This window comes from Trichosurus vulpecula, chromosome 8, assembly GCF_011100635.1.
Source record: "Trichosurus vulpecula isolate mTriVul1 chromosome 8, mTriVul1.pri, whole genome shotgun sequence".
NCBI lineage: Eukaryota > Metazoa > Chordata > Mammalia > Diprotodontia > Phalangeridae > Trichosurus > Trichosurus vulpecula.
The window spans coordinates 1,427,384-1,452,040 of record NC_050580.1 but is presented as its reverse complement, the minus strand read 5'-3'; the positions used below and the strand labels follow the sequence as shown (position 1 = coordinate 1,452,040).

General features: G+C 48.6%; 1 protein-coding gene across 2 annotated transcripts in view; it reads left to right on the top strand.

Annotated features, from left to right (window-relative positions):
- Positions 1-24,657, top strand: part of INPP5A (inositol polyphosphate-5-phosphatase A) — a 248,472-nt gene that overhangs the window by 54,122 nt on the left and 169,693 nt on the right. For both annotated transcript variants that reach the window (XM_036736925.1, XM_036736924.1), the window contains exon 2: positions 9,660-9,701. In XM_036736925.1, coding sequence (XP_036592820.1) covers positions 9,660-9,701 — 42 coding nt within the window. The remainder of the gene's footprint in view (positions 1-9,659; positions 9,702-24,657) is intronic.

The window sequence follows — 24,657 nt, the reverse complement described above, 5'->3', positions numbered from 1 at the left end:
ACGCTTACCAAAAATACTATTTTATGGAGAAGTCACACAGGGCTAGTGTTCACATGGTGGTCAGAAGAAGCAATACAAGGACACTCTGAAGGTCTCTCTCAGGAACTGATTGTGTGACATGGGAGACATTGGCACAGGACCACTCAGCACGGCGTGCCCACATCAGAGAAGGTGCTTTATGAGCAAAGCAGAATTGAAATAGCTCAAAGGAAACTAAGGATTCTCGAGTTTGGAGTATCCATCCCAAATGTTCCCACTATTTGTGCCTGACCTGTGGTAGAGCATTCCAAGCTCAATTGGCCTGATCAGCCACAGTAGAATACATTGAATCTTGACTCAAGCATAGTGATGCCATTTTGGTCTTTGAGAAAGAAGGACAGCAACCAACCAACCCTTTATGTGTAAATCATGTACTCATTTTGACCTTATCGTGATATACAGTGTGAGATGTTGGTCCATACCTAGTTTCTGCCATACTGTTTTACAGTTTTCCCAGTAGTTTTTGTTCCAAAAGCTTAGATTTTGGAGTATATTATATACTATATTACTGTGGTCATTTACTATAATGTAATTTGTACCTAATTTATTCTGCTGATTCACCACTCTATTTCTTAGCCAGTACTAGATTGTTTAGATAATTACTGCTTTATAATACAATTAGAGATCTGGTATGGCTAGACTACCTTCTTTTGGAATTTTTTTTCATTAATTCCATCAATATCCTTGAGCTTTTGTTCATCCAGATGAATTTTATTACTATTTTTTCTAGCTCTATAAAATGATTTTTTGATAGTTTGGTATGACACTGAATACACAGATTAATTTAGGTAGAATTGTAATTTTTATTATATTGGCTCAGCCTACTCATGAACAGTTTATATTTTTCCAGTTGTTTACATGTGACTTTATTTGTGTGAGAAGTGTTTTATAAGTTGTGTTCACGTAGTTCCTGGGTTTGTCCTGGCAGGTAGACTCTCAAGTATTTTCTATTGTCTACAGTTATTTTAAATGGAATTTCTCTTTCTATCTCTTGCTGCTGGACTTTGTTGGTAAGATATAGAAATCCTGATGATTTATGTGGGTTTATTTTGTATCCTTCAACTTTGCTAAAGTTGTTAGTTATTTCACCTAAGTTTCTTGTTGATTCTCTAGAATTTTCTAAGTCATCTGCAAAGAGTGATAATTTAGTTTTTTTTCCCTCAATTCCTATTCTAATTCCTTTACTTTTTCTTCTCTTATTGCTATAGCTTACATTTCTAGTGCAATATTAAATAATAGAGATGATAATGGGCATCCGTGGAAAGGTTTCCAGCTTATACCCATTGCATATAATGCTTGCTCATGGTTTTAGATAGCTACTACTTTCATTTTAAGGAAAGCTCCATTTATTCCTATGCTCTCTAGTGTTTTTAATAGGAATGGGTGCTGTATTTTGTCAAAGGCTTTTTCCGCATCTGTTGAGCTAATCATATGATTTCTGTTGATTTTATTATTGATATGGTCAATTATACTGATGGATTTCCTAATATTGAACCAGCCCTGCTTTCTTGGTATAAATCCCACCTGGTCACAGTATATGATCCTTGTGATACATTGCTGTATTCTCCTTGCTATTATTTTATTTAAATTTTTTGCATGAATATTCATTAAGGAAATTGGTCTAAAGTTTTCTTTCTCTGTTTGGCTCTTCCTGATTTGCATATCACCACCATATTTATGTCATGAAAGGAATTTATTAGGACTCCACCTATTTTTCCAACTAGTTTATGTAGTATTGGGATTAATTGTTCTTTAAATGTTTGATAGAATTCATTTGTGAATCCATCATTGTGAATCCTGGAGATTTTTTTCTTAAGAAATTCATTGATGGCTTTTTAAATTTCTTTTTTCTAAGATTGGGTTATTTAAGTTTTTTATTTCTTTTTCTGTTAAGCTGGGTAATTTATATTTTTGTAGATGTCATCCATTTCATTTAGATTGTCAGATTTGTTGGCATATAATTGGGCAAAATAGCTTCTAATTATTGCTTTAATTTCCTCTTCAGTGGTGGTGAATTTACCCTTTTCATTTTTAATATGAGTAATTTGGTTTTCCTTTTTCCTTTTTTAAATCAAAATAACCAATGGTTTATCTATTTTATTCCACCCCCCCCAAAAAAAACAGCTTCTAGTTTTATTTATTAGTACAATGGTTTTCTTACTTCCAGTTTTATTAATCTCTCCTTTGATTTTCAGAATTTCTCATTTGGTGTTTAATTGGGGATTTTTAATTTATTCTTTTTCTAATTTTTTTAGTTGCATGCCCATTTCATCGACATGCTTTTTCTCAGCTTTATTAATATAATCAATTAGAGATATATCCCCCTATGTACTGCTTTGCCTGTATCCCATAAATATTGGTATGTTGTCTCAGTCTTGTCATTTTTTTAAGTGAAATTATTGATTGTTTCTATGATCCGTTCTTTGACCCATTTTTTTTTCCTTAGGACTAGATTATTTAATTTCCAATTAATTTTTAATCTCTCTTTCCATTATCCACTTTTGAATGTAATTTTATATTTCAATATTATCAGAAAAGGATATGTTTATTATTTCTGCTTTTCTGCATTTAGTTGTGAGGTTTTTATGTCCTAATACATGGTTATTTTTTGTGTAGGTGCCATGTACTGTAAAGAAAAAGGTATCTTTCTATTCCCATTCAGTTTTCTCCAGAGATCTATCATATCTAACTTTTCCAGAATTTTATTCATCTCCTTGACTTCTTTCTTGTTCATTTTTTGGTTATACTTATCTAGTTCTGAGAGGGAAAGTTGAGGTCCCCCACTAGTATAGTTTTATTATCTGTTTCCTCCTGTAACTTATTCAACTTCTTCAAAAATTTAGATGCTACATTATTTGGTACATATATATTCAGTATTGATATGACTTCATCATCTATGGCACCTTTCAGCAAGATATAGTTTCCTTCTTTATCTCTTTTAATTAGATCAGTTTTTGCTTTTGCTTTGTCTGAGATCATGATTGCTATCCCTGCTTTTTTTGCTTCAGCTGAAGCATAATAAATTCTGCTCAAGCCCCTTACTTTTACCCTGTGTGAATCTCTCTGCTTCAAATGTGTTTCCTATAAACAACATATCGTAGGATTCTGGTTTTTAATCCATTCTACTATCCAGTTCCATTTTATGGGCGAGTTCATCCCATTCACATTTATAGTTATAATAACTAACTGTGTATTCCCATACTCCATATTCCATTTTTCACTTATCTCCCCTCTCTCTTTACCCGCTCCCCCCCACTTTCCTTCTTCACAAGGTTTTTCCTTCTGATCACTGCCTTCTCCAATCTACCCTCCCCTTTTTTCAGTCCCTCCTCTCTCTTCTATTGTCACCATCCCTTTTTACTTCCTTATAGGATGAGATAGATTTCTATATCCAACTGTGTATGTTATTCCCTCTTTGAGCCAATTTTGATGAGAGTCAGTTTTAAGCTTTGTCTGCCACCATACCCCGTTCCTCCCTGCCCCCACCTTCCCCTCTGTTATAATAGCTCTTTCATGTCTCTTTTATGTGGGATAATCTCTTCCATTCCATCTTCCCCCTCATACTTTTATTTTGTTTTTGGGGAAATTATCCCATCAAAGTCACCTTATATCCACACCCTCTATCTACATATACTCCTTGTAATTGCTCTTATAGTAATGAAGTTCTTAAGAGTTGCAAGTATTATCTTGCCATATAGAAATATAAACAGTTTGACCTCATTGAATTTCTTACTTCTTCTTCTTCTTCTTCCGTTGAGTCTTGTATTTGGAGATCACATTTTTTTTATTAGAAATGCTTGAAAGTCCTCTATTTTGTTAAATGTCTACTTTTTTCCTCCTGAAAGTTCATATTCAATTTTGCTGGGTAAGTGATTTTTTTTTTTTGGTGGGGGAAAGGCAGGGCAATTGGGGTTAAGTGACTTGCCCAAGGTCACTCAGCTAGTAAGTGTGTCAGGTGTCTGAGGCCGGATTTGGATGCAGGTCCTCCTGACTCCGGGGGCCGGTGCTCTACTCACTGAGCCACCTAGCTGCCCCAAGAGTAGGTGATTCTTGGTTGTATTCTTAACTCCTTTGCTTTCTGGTATGTCATATTTCAAGCCCTCCAGTTCTTTAATGTGGAAGCTGCTAAATCCTGTGTATTCCTGACTGTAGTCCCATGATATTTGAATTGTTTCTTTTTGGCTATTTGCAATACTTTCTTCTTGATCTGTGAGCTCTGGAATTTGGCTATAATGTTCCTGGGAGTTTTCATGTTGGGATTTCTTTCAGGTGGTGATCAATAGAGTCTTTCTATTTTGTCCTCTGGTTCTAATATATCAAACAGTTTTCTTTGATAATTTCTTGAAAGATGTTGTCTAGGCTTTTTTTTTTTTTTTGATCATGGCTTTCAGATAGTCCAATAATTCTTAAATTTTCTTTCCTGGAGCTATTTTCTGGGTCACTTGTTTTTCCAATGAGAAATTTCACATTTTCTTCTATTTTTTTCTTCTTTGATTTTGTTTTATCACATCTTGATGTCACATAGAATCATTAGTTTCCATGTGTTCAATTCTAATTTTTAAGAAATTATTTTCTTCAGTGAGCTTTTGTGCTTCCTTTTCCATTTGGCCAATTCTATGTTTTAGGGAGTTATTTTCCTCAGTAAATTTTTGTATATCTATTGACTCTTTTTTTTTTCCATGATTCTTTTGCATTGCTTTCATTTCCTTTTCCAATTTTTTTTTCTACTTCTCCAATTTGCTTTTCAAAATCCTTTTCAAGCTCTTCCAGGAATTCTTTTTGGGCCTGAGACCAAATCACATTTCTCTTTAAGGCTTCTCATGTAGCTATTTTGACACTATTCTACTCTTCTAAGTTTGTGCCGTGATCCTCTCTATCCCCATAGTAACTTTATATAGTCAAGTTCTTTTTTTTTTTTTTTTTGGTGACTTTCTGTTTTTATATTAAAGTTGGACTCTGGTCCTGCACTGCCCCAAGCTTTTTGTGCTATGGCTCTGGGTCTTCCTGCTGGCAGAGGGTAGGCTTCCCTTCTAGCTTGTACTTGGTGGTGGGGGTGTAGCTACTGGCCTGCTGCAGGGGTGGGGCCCTGTTGCTGGTTGCTATGGAAACAGAGCCTCTTTGCTAGTAGGCTCTGAAGGAGTAGTTTTGTTACTGGTCTACCCCAGGGGTGGGGCCCTGCTGCTGGGTTGCCATGGAAATAGGGTCTCTCTGCTGGTAGGCCCCAGGGTTGGGGTCTCATGGCCAGCCCAGGGGAGGGGCTTCACTGCTTGTCCACAGTAGGGTCAAGGCCTGGCTGGGGGTGGGATCATGGGGCGGGGCCTTGCTCACTGTCCAAGGGGGCTGCTGGTTTGAAGGAGAGCAGAGCCTCACTGATGGATTTCCCCAGGCTTGGAGCCTTGTTGCAGACCCCCTGCTGTGAGGCTGGCTCTTGGACCTGGCTCCACTCCCACCCCAGTAAGACAGACCTTTTCTGCTGCCCTGGTCAGCTGCTTCCCTGCTCCTAGACCAATTCTGAGGTGGTTTTCTAGTTGTTTGGAGGGGAATCTGGGAGGCTTCAGAGAACTCCTTCCTCCCTCCACCATCTTGGCACCCAAAGTCCTGGGGACTTTTCTTAAAACACCTCTTTAAGCACCTTCCTCTCCTGGAGTGGGGTGCCTGGGAGGTGATCCAGGGGTGGGCAAATTATCCTTAAATGCTCTTTGTTCTTTTTTCTTTCTTTTGGGTAACTTGCTACAAAGAATGACCCCAAGGGGGCATGGTGGGCATGTTGTGGGATATATTTGGAAATGAAGTGATGTAAATATAAAAGACAGCAATAATTAAAAACCCAAATCCAGCAGGTCCCATGCCTCAGGGAGGTGTCATGGAAGCCTGGTTGTCCCCGGTGACCCAATGTGATTGCTTTTCAATAACTCGCTAGATCTGCCTGGCTTGCAGTCCCTCCTCTCTGAGGATCCTCTTTGCTGCCTCCCAGACCCCTCCCTTCCTCTTCCCTCTCTCTCCTCCTCCCCTTTTTCTTATCATACCAAGAAAGTGGGGGATTTGTGGCTGAATGACTCCCTTTTCCCACTTACCTCCCCGGCACAGACCTGAACATTTTGAGTTGGCAGCGGTTAACAACTATTTTTAGCTTTTGATTAAAGTTTAACTCCTGAAGTTTACTGTATTTTGTGCTGAGAGCAGGCAGCCCTGTCAGCCCCAGAGGGGGAGAAGGGCTGCCTGCACCCCCAGGGCCTGGGCCAAGGTCTCCTGGAGATTAGGGCTGTGAGATGGATGGGTCCCTGTGGCGTGGAGAGGGGAGGCTTTCCCAGCTCCCTTTCCTCTTCCCGCCCCCCCCCCCCTTTTCAGGGGCAGTCTGCTGCATCCCGAAGTTCTCATGACCAGTGGTTTGGGGAGTTTTCCTCTCTCCTGACATATGTGTGGAGAGAATGTGGGCTCTGGGTTCGGCTCCTTCAGCCACCCGTCAGGGCACTTTGTGTGGTGGGACCTTGATTTTGTCATTTCTAGTAAGATAAGACTGTCCTTCCCAGGGCTACAGGGCTGCATTAAGGCAGAATTCATGACTTCAAAGATCATGAGCATGCCTGGATGGTTTGGAATCGCAGGATATAAGGAATTCTCTAAGTAGAAGGCAGAGGAATTAAAGCATTTATTCAAGATCCAAAGTAGCAGACCCAAGGACCAATGTCCCCAATTCAGTATCGTGGCCAAAACCTTCCAGATCCAATAAGCTCCCCTCACAATAGTAACCAGGAGGTTACAGAAAGATATTATGGCAGCAAGCCAAACTATACTTGTGCTTCCCCACAGTGCTAGGTCCCTCCTGTAAGAAGATCACTCACAGCTCCCCTAATCCTCAGTTTCTCCATCCTCTACTTCTCCTTCAGCTTCTCAGCTTCTTCAGAGTCTGCTGCTTCAGCTTTGTCTGCTGCTTCAGCTTCTTCTGCTCCTTCAGCTTCTATAGTTCTGGCTTCTGCTGGTTCTGCTTCTGCCACTTCTGCTTCTTCAAGCTCTGTTCTCTCTTTTTATACAATCCGTAGCTGTCATCTGAGAGATGGACTAGGACGTCATCTGATTGACCAGAACTTAGATGAAGGCCATTGGCTCTGGTGTTAGCAACTCCCCTATGACCCTGAGGGCTTCCTGCACCTTGGCTTAGCACCTAGTAATTAGGGGTTTGGGGCCTACTTAGGAGAGAAGACCTAATCAGATCTCCCTTTTGGCCACACCTGGAGCTCCACCTGAAGCCTATTCAGAATGGGGGTTGGGGGGGGGGGGAGATCTCACTTACTGATTGCCTTTACACATGCCGTGACTCTTATCCTGGGTGGGCAGAAGTTCTTGAGGTGAGCATTGGGAGAAACTGAGGCATAGCGTGGGGCAGACCAACAATGACAGACCAACAATGATACAGCCCCCTTCTCTCTCCTCCCTCCCCACTACCCCCCACACTTTCCTCAGCTCTGGTAGTTGAAGGCAGGAGTGATAGCTGCCCAGCATTCCTGGTTGGGTAAATGAGACCTAAGATCTGGCAAATTGGTTTTCAGCAGGTTTCAACTTGCCCAGAGCAGCACTTACTGGTTGCCACTGACTCAGACCAGTTGAACTGGTTCTAAATGGGCCCCACTGGTGTCAGGCTTCCCATAGCAGTCCTGACGTCCTCCTGCCTGGACATCCAGCCAGAGCCAAAGGCCTCTGCGGCCCCTCAATGCCAGCCGTCCCCACCCTGTGTCTGGATGGCAGAGACAGTGGAAGCCAACCCTTGCACCTAGAGGAACCTCTTGTCCTGTGTCTGGGTGGTGGCGGCTGCTGCTGCAGGGCCCAGAAGGCTGCTTTCCGTGGGGTTGCTTAATGGGTTTCTGCCCCAGTCTCTGCCCCAGCCTTCCTGCCACAGGCCGGTCTCCTAACACCTGGCAGAGAATAGACCCTCTTTACACCCTGCTTATGGTCTTCTGCCCACTCTATGCGTGTCACCTGATGTAGGCCAGGTGGTCCAGTGGACAGAGATTGGGAGCTTGTGGACAGGAGGACCCAGCATGCAGCATCTACTAAGGTGGCATTGTATGTGGGAGCCAGGGGCCGCCAGAGGGCACAGGGTGCTGGGCTTAGATCTGTATGAGGCGACCAGGGGCTCAGGCCTGTGGTCAGAAGGATGGGTTCAAAGCTGAGCCTCAGTTTCTCCCTATGTCCGATGGAGATAGTCATACCTGAAGGGCCCCGCTTCCTAGGGGGAGGGATCCAGGGGACCTCACAGTGCCTTTGTTATTCTCCACTGGCTGCTGGGACAGCCAGAATCAGTCACCATGAATTTCTTGGGGACTTTTGTGTCTGGCCCTGGGGTTGGGAATGAAGCAGCCTCTGCCCTCCAGGGTCTTACCCTCTATCGGGTCCATGATGTGTGGCTCTGGCAGTGCGTGAGGTCTGGGGTAATTGGCATCAGGAAAAGCCTCCTGTAGGTGGTGCCTGAGCTGAGTTTTGAGTCCAAGAGGCAAGGGGAAGGGTGAGGAGAGAGAGCATTTCAGCCCCGTGGAGGTGGGAACAGGGAGAAGCATGTTTTCTGGGCTTGGTGTCTCCCCAGCACCCAGGACAGCTCCCTGCCCCAGCCAGCATTAGCTGTAATCCCAGCTGCAGGCTAGGCCACTTTGGGGCAGCTGCTTGTTGGACGGTTCTTCTGTGTCCAGCCTCAGTTTCCCTCTTCAGCCCCAAACTCCTTCCCTCACGGTGGGGTCTGTGTCTGGGGCCAAGTTAGACAAGTCTGAACCTTCATTCTCTTGACTGACCTTGACTTTCTCAAAGGCACTGCTCTTGTCATCCAGGCTGAGCACCCTGTGCTTTCGGCTGCCATCCGATGTCTTCTTTTGTCAGGTCCTTGGCCAGAAGATGCATGTGCAACTTACCATGCTCCTGCCACCTCAGCTCATTTGCATTAGCTGTGGTGGCTAACACTGGGTGCTGTGAACCACCCCCAAAGGTCCTGCAGGCTCCCATCTCTCTGCTGTGCTCAGAGGAGAGATGAGGCGTCCAAAAGCAGGCTGCAGGGGAGAGGAGGCGTTTTTCATCTGTGCTGATGAGGGCCTGCCATCCTGTCCCTATCCTGGCCTCCTGGTCCCGGGCCTCCTTGTCCTGACCTCCCTGGGGTCTGGGCCTCCCCATTCTCTCCTCCTCCTGCACTGACATTTTCTGTGCCTCCCTGTTCCTTCCTTGTCCTGCACCACTCCTGTCTGTGGTACCAGGGGCCATCCCAAGTTGGGGGACCAAATTGGAGGTATAATCTCAGCTCCTGGCCACGAGGCTTTCTGACAAAAAGCCCTTTGGTCAGGTGGTGGATCATGGGAGAGCATGAGAAGGAGTCTTAAGCCCCTGGCCCTGCCCTGGGTGGTGTCTGGGCACCCTTGACCTAGGGGCTCAGTGGGGAGTGGGCAGGACACGCCCTCTTGCCTGCCTGCCTTTATCAGGGACCAGGTAGGGCTCCATGGGGTCTGCAGGAGGTGGATGCCAGGAGCACTCCCTCCCCTCCCCTAGTGTCTGCTCCCACCCTGCAGACTCCATGACCTCCGTTCATCCTGCTTTCTGGTGAGAGGCCGCTTGGGTCTGACTGCTTCTTTCTTTTTGATTTCCAGCCGGAGAACTTACAGAAGAATTGGCTTCGAGAATTTTACCAGGTAAGTGGACTTCTCCGAGTTCATCCTCTGTCCTCTGGGGTACGAGTCATTATGTCCTTCATTCTTGCCTGCCAGGTGCTGAGCACAGGGCCTGGCATACAGTAGGTACTTAATGACTTCTTGTGGATGATCTGGCTTGGCCCTTCCCTGAGAGATGGGCACCGCTTTGTTTCCCTTTCTTGGCTATGACAGAGAGTCCCATTAGGAGTATATTCATCCCCGTTTTTTCCTGTCTTTGAGCTAATTGGGGCAAATGCCCAGTTTGGAATTGGTGAATCAAGGGGCGCTAATGGGTCAGTTCAGCCCTTTTTATTGTATAATCCTAAATGATGCCCTGAACAGCAGGGTATGAGTGGCCTTGGTGCCCCCTCCCCATGGGACACTCTCATTTGGTGTCATCTCGCCAGCTTTCTGGATGTGAGGCAAAGCCCCCTAACTCCTCAGGCTAGATGACTTCAATTTCCTCAGTGAAGTGAGGTGAGAGTATTATCTGTGGAGAGAGACAGGGGTCCTGGGGACCGCGGGGAGGGAGTTTGGAACAGCTGTGGTGTGGGCTGGGATGGAGAGCCTGGCCCAGCAGAACGTGCACTGAGGAGCCTGGCGATGAGTTTTTTGAATGGGGTGTCAGCCCAGGCCCAGTGGTTTGGAGACTTTTTCCAGCAGCGGTCAGGAGCCTGAGAAGAGGCCAGTGAACTGGAGTGTGTCCAGAGGGCATAGCTAGGAAAGTGAGAGGTTTGGAAACCCAGCTGTCTGTGGGCAATGGCCTGGTCACATTCCTGAAGAAGGAATGATCCAGGGCCACAGACAGGGTAGAGATCTAGAGTCAGGGATAGACAGAGGCAGAAAGACAGATGAAGCAAAGGGGATGGGGAGGGACAGAGACAGATAGAGATAAAGACAGAGGGAGAGAGAGACAGAGAGACAGAGACAGAGATATATAGAGAGAAAGATAGAGAAAGAGACAGAGAAAGAGAGACAGAGACAAAGATAGAGGTATAGAGAGAGACAGAGAAACAGAGACAGAGAGACAAAGACAGAGGTACAGAGAGAGACAGAGACAAAGAGACAGAGATACTGAGAGACAGAGACAGACAGAGAGACAGAGACAAAGAGACAGAGAGACAGAGATGGAGATATAGAGAGAGACAGAGACAGAGAGAGTGAGAGAGGGGCTGTAAGCATAGGAGAGAGTCAACACTTAGGAACCTCTTGCTGTCTGTAGATGTGCTAAATAAGCCCTGGGAATATTAACCCAAAGGAGCCAGGCCTCCCCTTGCCTCAAGGTGCTGTCATTTTGGGGAAGATGACACACAAAAGGGGACTAGAAGGGGCTTGGTGACAGCTGGTGTGGGAATTCCGGGAAGGGTCCCAAGGCTTGGGTTCAAATCCTGACTCCCATCACTTAACCCCCTCAATGTCCTCTTGTTCAAAAAGAGGAGGTTGAATCGACTTGCCTCTGGGAGTCCATTTCAGCTTTTTCCAATGTCTCCATGATCCTATTTGAAAGGTGACTCATGGGCTGCAGGAGGGGCTGAGTGATGTTTTTTGCTCAATTGCAGTGGGGTGAGGGGCCCCGCTGGGTAGCCCCAGCCTCAGTCATCTCCTGTGTGCAGAGGCCCCAGGCTGTCCTCTGAGCTGCAGCATTGCACCCCTCATGGCCAGGGTGGCCCTCCGCTCCCTCACTCCTCCCTCCTGCTCCTGTTGTGGGCATCGCCTAAGCTTGAGCCACTCTCCCTATGCTGCTGAGGGGCATCAGCTCTAGTTTCTGTCTTGATAACAGCTGCAGGTTTAGAGAACTGCACGTTTGCTGAGGGCTTATGGGATCTTCATGTCCACCTTGAGAGGGAAGTGCTGCTATTATCCTGTTTCACAATTGAGGAAACTGAGGCCAAGACACATTGTAGAGAGAGAACCAAGAGGCTTTGGTAACTGACTGCATGGGAAAGAAGGACAGAGGGAAGGCTTTGGCTGGGGAGGGCAGGGGGAGTGAATGGTGGCATTACAGGCAGCAAGAGTGAGGTCAGAAGATGGCTATGGTTTGGGGGGGCCAGGTGCGCCAGGTGTGGGATATGGTGAGAGGCCAGGACTGAAGAAGGGGCTTTGGGAGTCACCTGTTCAAGGGCAGTGAGGAAGCCTTGTGCAGACAAGCACTAGACAAGATAAATGGGAGATAATCGGCAGAGGGCAGGCCCTGGCATTTGAGGGGATTCAGACAGGATTCTGGTAGAAGGCAAGAGGTTAGATGGGATTTGAAAGAAGTTGGTGAGGGCAGGGGTGAGAAGGGAGAGCCTGGGCGTGGTGGCCAGAGAGAAGGCCTGGAGCTGAGAGATGGATGTAGCTGGGAAGCTGGGGTCATGGAATGAGGAAATAATGTGTGAGAGGACTGAAACATGAGAGGAGCAGGTTAGGAAGGGCTTTGAAGGCCAGAGTCTTTTGTATCTGATCCCAGAGGTGACAGGGAGCCACTGTAGTTTATAGAGTAAGGGAGTGACATGATCAGATTTGTGCTTTAGGAAGACAATTTGACAGTGGGTGGAGGCTAGACTGGGGGCACACCCCCTCCCCATACCTCCAAACAGTGGTCAAAGTGTGAGTTAAGGAGGGCCTGCCCCAGGGTGAGGGCAGGGTCAAAGAGAGAAGGGGGCATAGTGGGGAGATGCTGCAGAGGTGAACCTGACCACAGATGTTGCAGAGTGAAATAGACCAGAGATGCTGCAGAGGTGAAACTGACCAGAGATGTGGGCAGAGGTGAACTTGACCAGAGATGCAGCAGAGGTGAAATGGACCACAGATGCAGCAGAGGTGAAATGGACCACAGATGCAGCAGAGGTGAAATGGACAGGCTGGATTTGGGTGTCTAGAGAGGGTGAGGAATCCAGGATGACACCTTTTCCCCTCACTCACTTTTCTATAGCTAGGGGGTGCTATGGAGAGAACTCTGGGCCTGGAGTCAGGAAGACCTCAGACATCTACTAGCTGTGTGACCCTAGGCACGTCATTTCACCTTGGTCAGCCCCAGTTACCTCAGTTTTAAAATGGAGAGGGCTGTCAGGAGGAACAAATGAGAATGTTTGTAAAGTATCTAGCACAGTATTTGCCACATGGTAGGCACTAAATAAGTCCATGTTTCCATCCTTCCTTCTTTTTCCCTCCCCCTCTCCCCTCCTCTAAATATACAAGGCAGGGAGACAAGGACCATGCCATTGCCCTGACCCCACCCTATCTGCTTTCTTAGTGAACAGAGACATCCTCAGGAGTGGATGTGATGAGATATGATGATGTAAAGGATTTTTTTGGCCTTGCTCCCCTCTGAGGCGCTGCTATCTCCCCAGTCTTCAGTGGGTCAGTAATGGGCCTTACCTGTTTCTCTTTCTTCCACCTCATGCTCGCTCTTTATTCTTCATTTGGATAATTATTGGCCAGTCAGTCATTCAAGAAGCATTTATTAAGCACCAGGCACTGGCTAAGAGCTGGGGAGACAAGGAAGGGCAGAAGACAGCCCTTGTCCTTGGCTATCAGGAGCTTCCAGTTTGATTCAGGACATACCAGGCATCTAGTTCTGTACAGACCAGTTTTGATAGGACCAATGGGTGTCAGTCAATAGAGGGGAGGCTGAGGTGGGAGGAGATGGCCAGTGGTCTGCTTCTGCAGGACCTGGGGGTGACTGGGGATGGAGGGGAGTATGGCAAAATTAGAATTTAGATTCTGGAAGGACTGTCCTGGGATGCTGAAGGGTCCTTAGGCATCTTATCTCAGAACCTGGTTTTGCAGATGAGGACTCTGAGGCATACACAGGTCATGCCATTTGCTTAGTGTCCCACAGGTTGAGAAGATTGGAGTGCTCAGCCTCCATATCCCCAGCATGAAGGGGTTTGAACTCAGGTTGGATGGGACAGACTCAACCATCTGCCTTGGTGCCTCCTCTGGGGGCAGGTTGTGAAAAGGCTGATTTATGCTTGAAGTCAGGAAGAAGTTGAGAGAGCATTTTCTCCCAGGGGTGGTCACTCCCAGAGGGGGATGCTTCCCTCCCAGAGGGGACACTCCTCTCCCAGAGGGGTCACCCCCCTCCCAGAGGGGAACACTGCTTTCCCAGAGGGGGATGCTCCTCTCTGGAGGAGGGGGGAATGCTCCCCTCCCAGTGGGGGTCGCTGCCCTTCCAGAGGGGTCGCCCCCCTCCCAGAGGGGGATGCTCCTCCCCGGGGGCTTCCAACAGAGACCTGCTGGCACCCTGACAAGCAGACTATAGATTGGAGTCTGGCTTGGATGAGATATCTGCTGAGAGCTGACCTTTTGTTAGCACCACCAAAGTTTCTGGTTGTTTTGTCTGCAGTGACCCAGGTGGTCAGGTGGATGTCTGGCTTGGACATCTGGAGAACTAGATTGTGGCTCTGTCTGTTGTGGGAATCTGGGGCCATGGGGATGGAGGTTTCTGCCTTGGGCGAGGGGTCCTCCGTGCCCTGCCTGGCATGCTGGAGATGAATCTCTCCTGACACGCCGCTGCTGCTCTTCGGGGGCGCAGCCTGGGGCAGGCTGGGATTTTCCATGGATGCTGACTGTGGGATTCCCTCTGCTTTTTCCTGCCCTGGCCCTGACAGTTGGTTGACCTTCAGGGGCTGGGGGGGCCTTAGCACGTTTATTTGCCTTGGCCAGAATCAGGGTTTCATTTCTGAAGTTTGATTTATTCCTTATTGTTTGGGTGTCTTTGAGGTATTTGCCTGGGACCTCAGACATTTCAAATATGGGTGCATATTTCATTCTCTCTTTAAAAAAGTTATTATTAAACAGAGCAAAAAAAGCTGCCCCAGGAGGCCTTGTGTGGGAAGGACTCGGGGCCATGTTTCCCTCAGCAACACTAGCGAGAGGCTATATTTTTAGCATCTCTTGAGCAAGAGCGGCCTTTTCCCGCCTTGTTTGGTTGGGCAGCATTGGAGGGATGCCACCTTCCTGCTCCCTACATGAGGAAGGCTGGGCCAGGCTTTCCAGCTCACCAGGGTGCAGGGCTGTCCTTGTTCCAGAGAGCACTCTGGGATCCTTTGGCTGCCAGTTTTCTCTCTCTCTTTCCAAAGTCTGCCAGGACTGCTTTGCTTCTGCACCCTGGAGGCTATGGCCAACAGCCTTGGCTCGGCCCTCCACAGCCTAGGCCACTGTGTCATGCTGAGGTGGGAGCAAGAGTAAGACAGGAATCCCTGACCAGGGCTGGGGAGCCATGCTGGACTTAGGGGACCAGGCAGCTCCCACAGTCAGAGCAGGAGCCCTGCCAAGGCTGTGGAGGTAAGGGGGGTATCTGGGTTTGGCAGTCAGGTCAGGGCAGGATAAGAGGTCACAGTGTAAGCTCCCAGGATGGTGAGGCATCAGTTCTGAGCTCAGAGGGATCTTGGAGGTCCTCTAGACCAACCCCCTCATTTTACAGGTGAGAAGACTGAGACCCACTGCGGTAGTGACATCCCCAAAGTCTCTCAGCTCTTAAGCAGCAGAGCATGGGATGAAGAACCCGGGCCATGTCCTCCAAATGTTGTCACTTCTCCAATGTTGCTAGCCCATTATTCTCTCGGGTGAATGAAGGCAGAATTTACCCCACGGTATTCTTGAGTATTCCCCACCTGCCACTGTACCCATAATGGGTGAACTCACTCTTTCAGACTCCTGGGGGGGCATCACTCTTAAGGTCCCACTGGAGCCTGCCTGGGATTTGGATAGACCAGCACTAATTGCCAAGTAGTAGAGGGAGCACTGGCCTGGAGGTAGGAGATCTGGGGTCTCAACTCAGCCTTTCTCTCTTGACATAGAGCTGGATGATTTAATTAAGGGGAGCCCTGTTGCCCCAGTTTAGGAACAAGGAAACCCAACTTCTTAGATAGGTGTGGATGCTGTCTCTGTGGTCCCATGGGGCCCCAAGGTGGCATGGGTAAGCCCAGACCTGGGCCCAGGGTGTGGCAGAGTCACCACCAAGGTGGCGTGGCGGGCCCAGACGTGGGCCCAGTGTGCAGCAGAGGTACCACCGAGGTGGTGTGGGGGCCCAGACCTGGGCTCAGTTTGTGGCAGAGTTACCACCGTGTGGGGGCCCAGAGCCCCCCAGTGTCCCTACCTGAGCATTTGTGTTTGTATTGGAGTGACTAATTACAAGGCGGGGTCATGCTCTGATCAGGGTTAGGTCTACACTGAGATGTGGTTGTCACAGCTGGGTGAGGTCATTGAATGGGGCCAGGACTGGGAACCCCAGGACTGATTGATTTGTTCTGCTCCCTGATGTAATGCTCATTCCCATGTCTGTAGGCCAGCTCAGGAGGCCAAGGCAGTCCCTTCCTCTTTGGGGGAGCTTTCATAGTCGGGGACTTGTGATTTTCTTTTGCCCCTAAATCAGCCTCTTTCTAGCTTTTCCCCATTGATTCTGGATCTTCTCTTGGGGACCAAACAGGACACATGTGAGCTGTCCTCCCCTTGGGCCCCTGTCCGACACTTAGAACAGCTCTCATGTTCCTGTGGGCTCCTCTCTGGATCCTCCACATGTTGAGCACAGGGCAGAGCTTCCCCTCATTGACTTCGATCTTGAATGCCCCCTCTCCTCTTTTTCTTGGGGCATGAGTCACCTCCAGCCTCCAGATGTGTGATCAGAACCTTGATGGGCCCCATTCTAGGTCTGGGCAGAGGCGGTTGAATTCTCAGAGCTTTGCTGCACCCTGACTAGGGGCAGAGCTGCTGCCCCAGTGGGCACACAGTCTTTCATCAGTCCCCAGAGAGGGAGTGGGTGGTGGTCGCTGGGCCAGGAGGCTGAGGGCATAGGCACTGGGCCAGCATTCCTGTGTGTGAAATGGAGCCCAGGGGCTGATTTGTGGGTGTCTGTAGGCAGGTGAAAGGCCAAGGGGACATCTCTGTCTCCTTGGTGCATGGGGACGAGGAGAGGAGGTGATCCGGAGCTGGGGCTGGCCCCCACGTGAAGCTCTGCTTGCTAATTCATGCTGACTCCACTCCAGGCTAAGAAGAAGGAAGGAAGGGTCTGTGCCAAGCTCTTCACAAATATGGCGCCCCTTGATCCTCACAACAGCCCTGGAGGTAGCTGCTGTGGTCATTCCATTTTAGAGTGGAGGAGACTGAGACCCAGAAAAGTTGAGTGACTGGCCCAGGGTCATTCAGCTCGTCAGTGTCAGAGGCTGGATTTGAACTCAGGTCCCCTTCTCTCTCTCTCCCCCTCTTCCTTTTTCTTCTCTTCCCTTCTCCCTCCCCTCCCCGTCCTGCCAAAGGTGAATGACCAGGGCTCAGGAAGCTGTTGACTTCTAGATTACTTGGGTTTTCCTCTTGTTTTTCTATGTTTGTACCTTATGAGGAAGGACAGGCTTTGCCCTTGGACCTCTAGGAATGATCATGCTGTGGTGATAGCTGGGTGGGAGGGGAGATGCCAGGGGACATCAGGGGATGCCTTGGCACTGGAGCCTTGGCTCTGGCCGAGGGTCCTTGGGGGCACGAGGGAGGCTTGGTGGGCACGTCCCACACTTCACTTCATCTTTTAAAAACGTCTATGTGGAAAGAAAAGGAAGGGTCCCCTTTCCCCCCAGCCTTTGGGCCCCACTGAAAAGCAGAAGTTTAGCCATATAAGCTGTGACATAGTACTCTATCTCCAACTTTAATCTCTAGAGGAAGATTACACACACACACACACACACACACACACACACACACACACACGCACGCACGCACGCACGCACGCACGCACACCCCTACCCCTTCCACCTGCCCAGAAACACAGCCTGTTGGTACAGGAGGTGAACCTGGAGGGCCCCCATCTCTCAGCTGATACCTTCTGCTTGAGCAGGTGGGCTCACCCTCCTTGGGCCCATTTACACGAGCTCTGGCATGTTTCGATGGCACGGGCTGAGTTGGAGGCTCTGCCTCCATGGCCTCCCATAGCCCTGGGCCTCACACACTGATGGAGAGACTTGGGATTTTCCTTTTCTTTTTACTATGCACTTAAAGCCAAACATGTAAACATTTCCACATCCAGTGTCTCTACATACAGTGTTTCTGACTCTGAGCCTCTATTAGGGACAGTTTTGTTTTTAAAGTGTGTGTGTGTGTGTGTGTGTGTGTGTGTGTGTGTGTGTGTGTTAGCACACAGGAGGGACCAGGCTGTACTGTGCTGTGTCTGTGGCCAACCCGATCCTGCCCTTATCCATAGGCTACAAAGGTGGAGTCTTGTTGGACCTTTACCTGGTCCTGGGGAGTCAGGGCAGTTTCTGATCCTGCTCTTGTCCATAGGCTACAAAGGAGGAGTCTTGTTGGACCTTTACCTGGTCCTGGGGGGTGAGGACGCGCTGCCAGAATGATGAGAGGGAAGTCTTTCCAAGTTCTTACCCTTTGCATTATTAGAGACATTTTGTGAATTGTTCTCCTGGTTCTGCTCACTGCTCTGCCCAGATGTATCTTCCCAGGTTTTTCTGAATCCTTCTCATGGGCCATAGCTTCTGGCACAGTGATGTTTCCATCACATTCATGGACCCTAATTTGTTCAGTCATCCTCCCATTGATAGGAACTTGCTTTGTTTCCAAGTCTTTGCTACAACAGAAAGTTTTGCTTTTTTGCATATAAATCATTTCTTTCTGTCTTTGACGTTTTTGTGTTAGAAATGAATGGATGATGAAAAAGCATTTAATCCGTATTTATAGTGTGCGGAACACTGGGGATTACATAGAAGAGGAAGACAGTCCTTGCCTCAAGGCACTCATATGCTAAAGAGAAACGGTCCACATGAGGGGTGGCAGCTTCAAGTCCGATGGAAAGGGCCCTGGACCATGAGCATCTTTTTCAGTGGCATTTATGCTAATGGAATCATATCTGTCACTGGGTTGGCACAATTTAAAGACATTTGAGCCACAGAAGAAATAACCTCAACTTGGTGGACCAGGTCACAGCTCCACCAATAATGCATAAGTGTGCCTGTCCTCCTGCAATCCCTCCCTCCATTTATTGGCACATGTGGGAAGGGCTTTTTCTTTGATTTGTTTTGTTTTGTTTCTAGAAAGTTCTCTTTGGGGATTTGATCTATCCTATTCTATAATTCTGGGATCATGGCTATCCAGCCAAATTGTTATTCTAAGATGGGAAATAGTCTTCTTAAGCTGTTCCTTTTTGGAGTGGGGGAATGTGAGAGAAGACAGATTTAGGAGAAATCCTTCTGTGAAAAGCCCCTGTACCGAGGCTGATTTAGCATTAGTCTCTGACAGTTGCCTTGACAAAGATGACTAAAAAATGGAAATAGGGAATATTGGAGAGGTTGGGGTGGAGTTAGGTACCCTCCCTAATGCCTTGTTGGGGGAGCTGGGAAATCAAAATAATCATTCTGGAAAGTGTTTGGCAATTATCCATTAGTCAGTAAACAAGCCAAGAAACCAAAGGCCCCAGAGACACCACAGTGTTCATGGCAGCACTTTTTGTGAGGGTGAAGAACTGGAAACAAAGTAGATAGAATCCCGTGTGTTGGGAATGGCCAGACCAAGTGTAGACCTTGAATGTTGTGGAATCTTCCTGGGCTGGAAGAAATGAGGAACCTGATGAATACAGAGAAGCCTAGGAAGACTTCCATGAGCTGAGGCCTGGGGAAAAGTGACAGAGTCAGGAAAAGAACATCAACCAGGATAGCAACAATGTAAAAGAGAAGGAAACAAATGAAGCACAATGTTGCTAAAAAGATAAGGAGCAGAGGCCCCACAGAAGAGACATGAGAAGGCACTCCCTGCCACTTTCACAAAGGTCAGGGGAAAGTGCCATGTCCTGGAAGGTTGGTTTTTTTTTTTTTAGTATGTTGATCACTTTCATTGACTTTCCTTCTTCTCCCTTCCCTCCCTCCCTCTTTCTCTCTCTCTCTCCTCCTTCCTTCCTCCCTTCCTTCCCTCCCTCCCTCTTTTCTCTCCCTCTTTCTTTCCCTCCCTCTCCTTCAGGTGCACATACGAAATGAGGCATTTGGCATTTGAAAAGCTAACAACAACCTTAGAGGTGACCCATGGCCCGAGAAGGGGGTCTTGACCTAGGGCATCCTAGGAGCAGTGAATGGAATTGTAGGACACTTAGTGGCCAGGTCCTGTCTAGAAACAATCCATGAGACTGCTTAGATTCTGGTTGCGGAGCTGGGAGAGGCATCAGGGCTGGTGAAGCCTGAGGGGTCCTGTGAGTTAGAGTACGAGTGGGGAGCCATGTACCCCCCAGGAAGGGGGTCACTCCAGAGCTGTAAAAATTAGGTTTCCTGGGTGTCACCCTCAGGTCTGGAGGCTTCAGCATCAGATCAGGGGATGAAGAAGGTGTCAGGATGTAGGGAGAGTGAACAGGAAATGACCTCAGCTCTCGTGGGTATCTCTCCTCAACCCATGTCACATCCTATAAACCACCTGTCTACGGAATATCCCTGGGAGAAAGAAAGGAAAGAAACAAGTGTTTCCTAAGACCCTGCGCTGTGGCCCTCCCTGTGCTAGGTGCTTTACAAATATAGGCGCAGTGAGACAGGTGTTAACCTCATTTTAAGGTTGAGGAAACTAAGGCAGACAGGTGAAGTGCCTTTCTCAGGGTCATGCTTGGAAGTGTCTGAGGCTAGATTTGAATTCAGAGCTTCCTGACTCCTGAGCAAGCCTCGATCTTCTGTGCCCAGGGGCTGGGATAAAGATAAGTGAAGCCAAGGCTCTTGGGGGAAGGGGATGTTGAGGAGCTGGCCCAGGGCCTTTGGAGGCCTTCATACTTGTTGACAGCATCTCTTGGCTTTTCTCTGTGAGGCCTTGTCGTGCCTCCTGCTGTGCTCTTGGCCCCTTGGCTCATTCCCCTCCGGTCCAGGCTGGGAAGATTCAGGAGGCCCTTCAAGGTGTTGGGGAGGGAGGGAATGGAACCTGGACCAGGGAGAGCATGCCTTTTCCTCACCCTCTCCTCAGGGCCTCCAGTGCCTGTCCTGGGTAAGGTCAGAGGGGTGAAATGACTTCTCTGCCTTCTGTCCCCCAAAGGCTGATGAGACTGGCTTTTCTCTGGAGCCCCCCCTACCCATCCTCTTGACTCACAGGAAGACATAGGAACATTTGGGGAAGATGCCATCTTGTCACGTTCTCCAGAAGCCCTCACCCCTGTGGGATTCAGGAGTGTGCTTGGGGCATGTGCATGGGGTCTTAAATGGAGGCTCCATGAGGACAGGTGTTGCTTCCTCTGTGTGTGCCAGGGCCTAGCACAGTGCGTGGCATGCAAAAGGTGCCTGATAATTCCTTGGCGATTGATTGCTGCCATCAGCGTGTGTTCTCTGCCCCTCTCAGCACTGTGCACTGGATCAGGCACTGAGGTGCTGATAGCAGCTCCTGCTTTTGGAATCAGGGTCTCCTTGGGTCTCCCAGCCAGGCTGCTGACATGAATCTTTTCACCCTCATTTTCCAGGGGACAGGTGGGAATCATCTACCCTGTGGCTCACTTCCTATCTCTAAAGATTGGGGGGCTGCAGGCCTGCCTTGGTTGCCTCCTTCTGATCCCCTGGCCCTGGTGGCCGATGGTTCAGAATGTTGGCTGCCTCATACGATCAGTGTTTGGGGGGCTTCTACCTTTGGGGGAGCTTGGTGCTCCCCAGGGTCTCCAGAGCACTGGTCCATTCCTGACTTTGGAAGTCAGATGTTTATTCTCTTGTACTCATCCCACCAAAGCTGTCCTCGGCGAGGAGCTTCTTGGAGGCAGAAGGGCCATTTATTCTGAGACGATTCCCCCTCGTGTGGGTAGCTGTGTCTGGGCTGTCCCTGAAACACCTTTGGCCTGGGCAGCCAGAGGCTGGCTGTGCTGTGATCAGAGTTGGGCCTCAGCCAGCCCTGCTGGTGATGTCATGGAAACTGTGGCATCCTGTGTGGAGAGAACTGACAACAGCATTCTGGCTGCCCACAGAGCTGGCCCCGTGCCACCCTCAGTGTGGCAGGACAGGGCGGGGCCTGGCTGGGGGGCACACACCCACAGATCCTGGTGTTTTCTGTGGCCAGCAGGGAAGTGGCAGAGCAGTCCCTGGTCCTGTTTGAGGGGCCTCAGGCCCCGAAGGTGAGGGTATGCCCCCTTCCCCTGCTAGGAGAATGTTTCTCATGCTTGGCCTCTGCCCTCTAGGGTGGTTGGGAGAAAGGTGACCTGTATCATAGAAGTGTAAACTGAGTTAGGGAAAAGCCTTGATGAACCTGGATGAGGCTCTCACCCTGTGCAGAATGGGAAAGGGCCCCTGGAACTCCTCTATGGGGCCTGTGGTGTTCCCATGACACGGGGCCTCCTGGGAGCCAAATGGGCCAGTATTGTTGTCTCTGTCTCCTCCTCAGACACTTCGATGCCTCAGCTGCTGGAAGGGGGTGGGGCATGGAGCATGGGGAGTGGGGAGGGTTTTCTCTGCTGTCTTTTTTTATGAATCTCTCAGATATTTCTATTTGAGGAACCCTAACTGGGCCCATGTTTCTCTTTTGACTGTTGCGCCTCAGCTAATATCGAGGGGCAGGTCACTGGGCAGGAACCTACTTGTCTCCTGGGCAAAGGCCTGTCCTTTGTCCCATTGCACTCAGAGCTGCCTAGCACCCTCACTAAGCAAAAGTCAGGGCTGGAAGAGGCTCCCACTTCGCCCCCCCTTTCTTCCATGTCTCTCAATGCTGTCCACAGAGTGACGATGCCGACCACTTAACATTTCAAAATGATGGTGATAAGAAGTCTTGGCTAGTCTAGAGGAGTGACAGAACCTTAGACTATATCCACACACACACACACATGCATACACATAGCAGCTGTCTTTGCCCAGAAGAGTTTTCCTCAGCCAAATGGGTTCGTGTTGCACAGAGATGTCTGACTTTGTACAAGAGTATTTGTTGTCTGTGTCCTCAGGGTGGTGAGATGTGGATGGAGAGACAGTGAAAATAAACACACCCACATGGGGGCTGTGTGTGCATGTGTGTACGTAGTGTGTGTGAGTGTGTATACACATGTGTGTGAGAGCTTGTGTGAGTGTGTGCGCATGCGTGTGTGAGCATGTTGGGGGGGGCATGGAGAGAGGAAGGCGAGGTGTGTGTGGGGCCATTAGTGACTGGATACTTTGCTTAGGGGAAGTGTTTACCTTGACACCTGCCACTGCCTGGGGGGAATCTTTGTTTATAAATGGGCACCTCCTAACTCTGACCCTACCCCTAAATGGCCTTATGGGGCCAGCTTGCCCACCTACCAGCCTTTGATTGAGAACCTTTGTCTTGCAGAGGCCCTGGGCTCCCAAGCAGAAGCTTCCACCCAAGGATGGTCTTGGCAGGGGGTGCCCCTCTGTAACTACAGTGTTGCTAGCAGCTGTTGTACATGTGCAAGGCCCTTAATACCAGCACACAGGAGAGCTGCTAACACAGGTTCTTTGATCTGCTTTTCTAAGGAAAGCAACTTAAGGGGTTTACAATCTCACTTTAATTAAACATACATATACCATTCACTTAGTTCAAGGGAAAAAGCCAGAACCCTGAACTTCAGAGAGAATACAAAAAGAAATTACAAGCATACATTATATAAACAGCAAAATAACACAAATCAGCAGACAGACTTCTAGCTGTCTGTCCAAGCAATACATAAACAGTTACCAGAGAGAGAAGCAATAACATCTGGGGTTTTCAAACCTGGAGGGCTCCATGACGGCTACCCAGAGTCTTGTCTGGTCAAATCATAGGACACTCTTCCAGTGAGTGAGAGCCCCAAGCAAAATGCTAACGTCAGAGTATATATACCCCTTTTCAGGGTCAAAGGGTATCACTACCTTGTGACTCAAACTCATGCGACTTAGGCTATCTTGTAACTTAAGCAGGTCATCATAGACTCCTGATTCAATCGAAGAATCTTGATTGAAACAAAGGCAAGACTCAATCAAAGGCATGGGATTGGTTTAGTGCTGAGAAGCATTCCTAAACAAAAAACAAAAGCAAAAGTCCCACCCTGCTTGGCATTACACCCTCATCCAGCTCAGGCCCTCCAGCTTACGTGGCACTCATGGGACATTACAGGAAAGGGGGACCTTGGAGATCATTTGGCAGCTGAGAAAGCAGAATCCCCATGAGAGGAAGGGCCTTGACGCAGGTCCCTGAGCTTATTAAAGGCAGAGCCAGGACAAGAACCCAGGTGCCCTCACTCCTGAGTCCAGTCCCCCTGATTCTTATCTGGCAGGAGAGGAGAGTCTCTGGTCCAGCCTGCTTCTTTCTCCTACCTTCATCTCCAACCCTGACTAGTTCCTGGCACCCCCAGTGACAAGACCTCAGGCCAAAGTTTGGGAGGCCTGCTCCATTCCTTCAGGAAACATTTGTGAAGTGCTTACTATGGGCCAGATACCTCTAGTGAGGGAATGAAAAAATAAAAATGGAAAGGACCTTGCCCTCAGGGGGCTGACACTCTTTGGAGCAAGAAGTGTTAACTGATAAAAGTGATTCAATGAGATTATTTTCTGGTGGTTACTCTGTAAACATTTATCAAGGCTCACGCTCCCTGGGCCAGACCCTGTGCTAAGCTGGGGATACAAAAAGAGGCAAAAGGCAGGGACTACCTTCGAGGAGCTGAAGGTCTAAGGAGAGAGACAAGATGCAAACAGACATATACAAAGCAAGTTCTATCCCAGACAGATGGGAGGTGAGAGCAGAGGGGAAGGCATTGGGATTAGGGGGCATCAGGAAAGGCTGCCAGTAGAAGGTGGCATCTTGTTTGGGACATGAAGGAAGCCAGGGTAGTCGGGGATGGGGTGGGGAGCCAAGGTGAGGAGTGAGAGTGTTCCAGGCCTGGGGGCAGTCAGAGAAAATGCCTGGAACTGACAGATGGGAGGTCATGACACAGCCAAGGGCTGGTGTCACTGGATGGGAGGTTGTGTGTCCAGGGGCTTTGAGTGCCCAACAGCATTTCGTACTTGACCTTGGAGGCCATTGGGAGCCACTGGAGTTTATTGAGGGGAGGTGGTGGTGATATGATTGGACCTGTGCT